Source organism: Hyla sarda, chromosome 4 (genome assembly GCF_029499605.1).
Source record: "Hyla sarda isolate aHylSar1 chromosome 4, aHylSar1.hap1, whole genome shotgun sequence".
Classification (NCBI taxonomy): Eukaryota; Metazoa; Chordata; class Amphibia; order Anura; family Hylidae; genus Hyla; species Hyla sarda.
In genome coordinates this window covers 6218924-6221454 of record NC_079192.1, presented here as the reverse complement: position 1 = coordinate 6221454, position 2531 = coordinate 6218924, and the positions used below count along the sequence as shown (strand labels likewise).

The window sequence follows — 2531 nt, the reverse complement described above, 5'->3', positions numbered from 1 at the left end:
TTTTAAAGCTCCGGCGCGCCCTAGGGGATGAGGACACACGTGCCGGAGCAGAAAGGCAGAGTCTGGGGCAGAAGAAGCACCAGGTGAGTGACAAACTGAGGCTCGCATGCGGGCGCGTCCCATGATGCGAGTCCCAGCACAGCCGGCAGCAGCAGGTAACAGGACCATGCGCTCACGGCCAGAGTGTGCGGCCGGAGCGCTTAACGTAACAGGCATGATAAAGACTTTTCATAGGTATCTTTATTTGTTCCGAGTCAGTCAGAGCAGCAGAGAGAAACTGTTCACGTTGGCGTCCATTCACACTTTTTGAAACATATAGTAAAGTAGTCTGCCTTGCATCTTATCCGGTGAGTGCCAACTTTTTTCTTCTTCACGTGAATATTCTAATAAAGCCTGTCTGAGGCAGATTCTACAAGACAGTCTTTTTATGGCAGGCACGGAAGCCTTCAGAAGGCCATGGACTGGAACCGGTCACTTCAGTCTCTGCATGTCATGGCTGGGATTGGACAGAAATCGCAGGCATCTGCTGGCTGTAACATACAGCCAGCACCTGCCACATAAAGGCATAACGGCTATCATTAAAGGGTTAAGGAACAAAGGGGTTTTGGAGGGAGAAGGGTTTAGGTTCAGAGAGTTAATATATCATATTACAATATACTTTTACACTTTTATTTGTACATGTTTCAGTTTTTCCTTCTTTTTCATAAATTGCATAATTTTAAAAATAATCTGTTCATTATTAATAATTTTATCCTTGGTTTTCCCTTCGGACTTGAACACAGGAGACTTGGGAGACAAAGACAACAACATCTTCATAGAGGTAGCAGCACAGGATACAGTATATATATACATGTACAGGCAAACACATTAGAGATTTAGCTCTGTGAGTTAATAGATGTTGATCTTACATATCAGTATAGTAAAGAAATATTGCTGACTCAGCACCACAAAACTGGGAGAAGATACTACTCCAGATCCTGCATCTTACTATATTGTTTTGTGTATCATGTGGTTTCTTGAGTTCTAATCTTCTTTATTAGTCTAATAAATATGTTTTTTTTTGCTTTATAAATGCAGGTGAACAATGTGACTGATCTCGTACAGATCGTTCTTCTGGGTTTTCAAGGCAGCACACAGAAAAAAACGTCCCTCCTTTGTCTGCTTATTGTAGTATTTTTGGTCACAATAAGTGGGAATCTCCTGATCATCACCCTGGTGTCCACCAGCAGGAACCTCCACACCCCAATGTACTTCTTCATCTCACATCTGTCCATCAGTGACATCTTGTTATCCACAGATATTGTCCCCAACTTGTTCCACATCCTCCTGAATAATGGGGGAACCATGACTTTTATTGGTTGCATGACTCAATTTTATTTTTTCAGCTCCTCAGAAGCATATGAATGTCTTCTCCTCTCGGTGATGTCTTTTGACAGGTATGTGGCCATCTGTAATCCTCTCCGTTATACTTCCATCATGAAAAGTACATTCTGTATGAAGTTGATCATCTTGTTTTGGTCGGTCAGTTTTTTTAATTCATTCATTTACGTTTTAACAACAACAAGACTGAAGTTCTGTGGATCGAATATAATTGACCATTTCTTCTGCGATCTTCTTCCTGTACTGAAACTTGCTTGTTCTGATCCATTTCCTATAAAGTTACATATGGCTGTGATAAGTATTCCATTTCTAATTATTCCCAGCATAATAATTGTTATTTCCTATGTGAACATTGTCCGCGTCATCTTACGGATCCCATCTAACATCAGTAGACAGAAAGCCTTCTCCACCTGTAGCTCCCACCTCATCGTGGTCTCCATATTCTACTTGACTCTATTTAGCATTTACATTCTTCCAACAGATAAACAAACATCTGAGATGAATAAGATCACATCCCTGCTATATACTGTATTTACTCCACTGGTCAACCCCATTATATACAGTCTGAGGAATAAAGACATAAAAAATGCCGTAAAAGACACTGTAAAGAAATGTGTATAATGTGTTGACTTAGTCTACACATCAATCCAAACTGACAATGGTATAAAGTAATAGGTCCACTAAGTGATTCAGCAGCAACTTGGCCAGGTGTAGGTTAAGTTCCATCATAACCTGATGATCAGTTGTGCACTGTAGGTGTGCACTGTAGGTATGTACTGTAGCTGTAGCCACAATTTTTGTAATGGCCATGTTATAAAAACACATGTGAGTGAGAGCAATACCTGGATTTGTAGCCCTAGGAAATATAAAAAGAAAACTCTACTTAAGCATAGCTGGAGACACAACTACTCAAATCACTACTTGAATGATGCAGAAAGATACATTGTAAAACGTCCCATTGTGATCAATGCCGATCACGGTGTCTAAAATGAAAGTAAAAGTTGCCGGTTAGCTCAGTGGAGCTTATTGTACCCCTGAAATCACTTCACATTGATAAGCTAAGATGTCAAAGAAGGGTCCCCTTACCGGTCTCCTGCCGCTGAACCAGTGATGTAGCCTTGGCTTTGCCAGGTTGTATCAGTTGATCGCCG

At 40.9% G+C, this 2531-nt stretch overlaps 1 protein-coding gene across 1 annotated transcript; it reads left to right on the top strand.

The window, feature by feature from the left end:
• The first annotated feature begins 1071 nt into the window (after positions 1 to 1071).
• LOC130367166 (olfactory receptor 1009-like) lies at positions 1072 to 2001 on the top strand. Its single transcript, XM_056569570.1, has one exon. It carries the CDS (start codon positions 1072 to 1074, stop codon positions 1999 to 2001), a length of 930 nt encoding a protein of 309 aa, XP_056425545.1.
• The last annotated feature ends 530 nt before the right edge of the window (positions 2002 to 2531 follow it).

Excerpts from the sequence above, each read along its gene's own strand:
- LOC130367166 (XM_056569570.1), top strand. The coding sequence starts at position 1,072 with ATGCAGGTGAACAATGTGACTGATCTCGTACAGATCGTTCTTCTGGGT.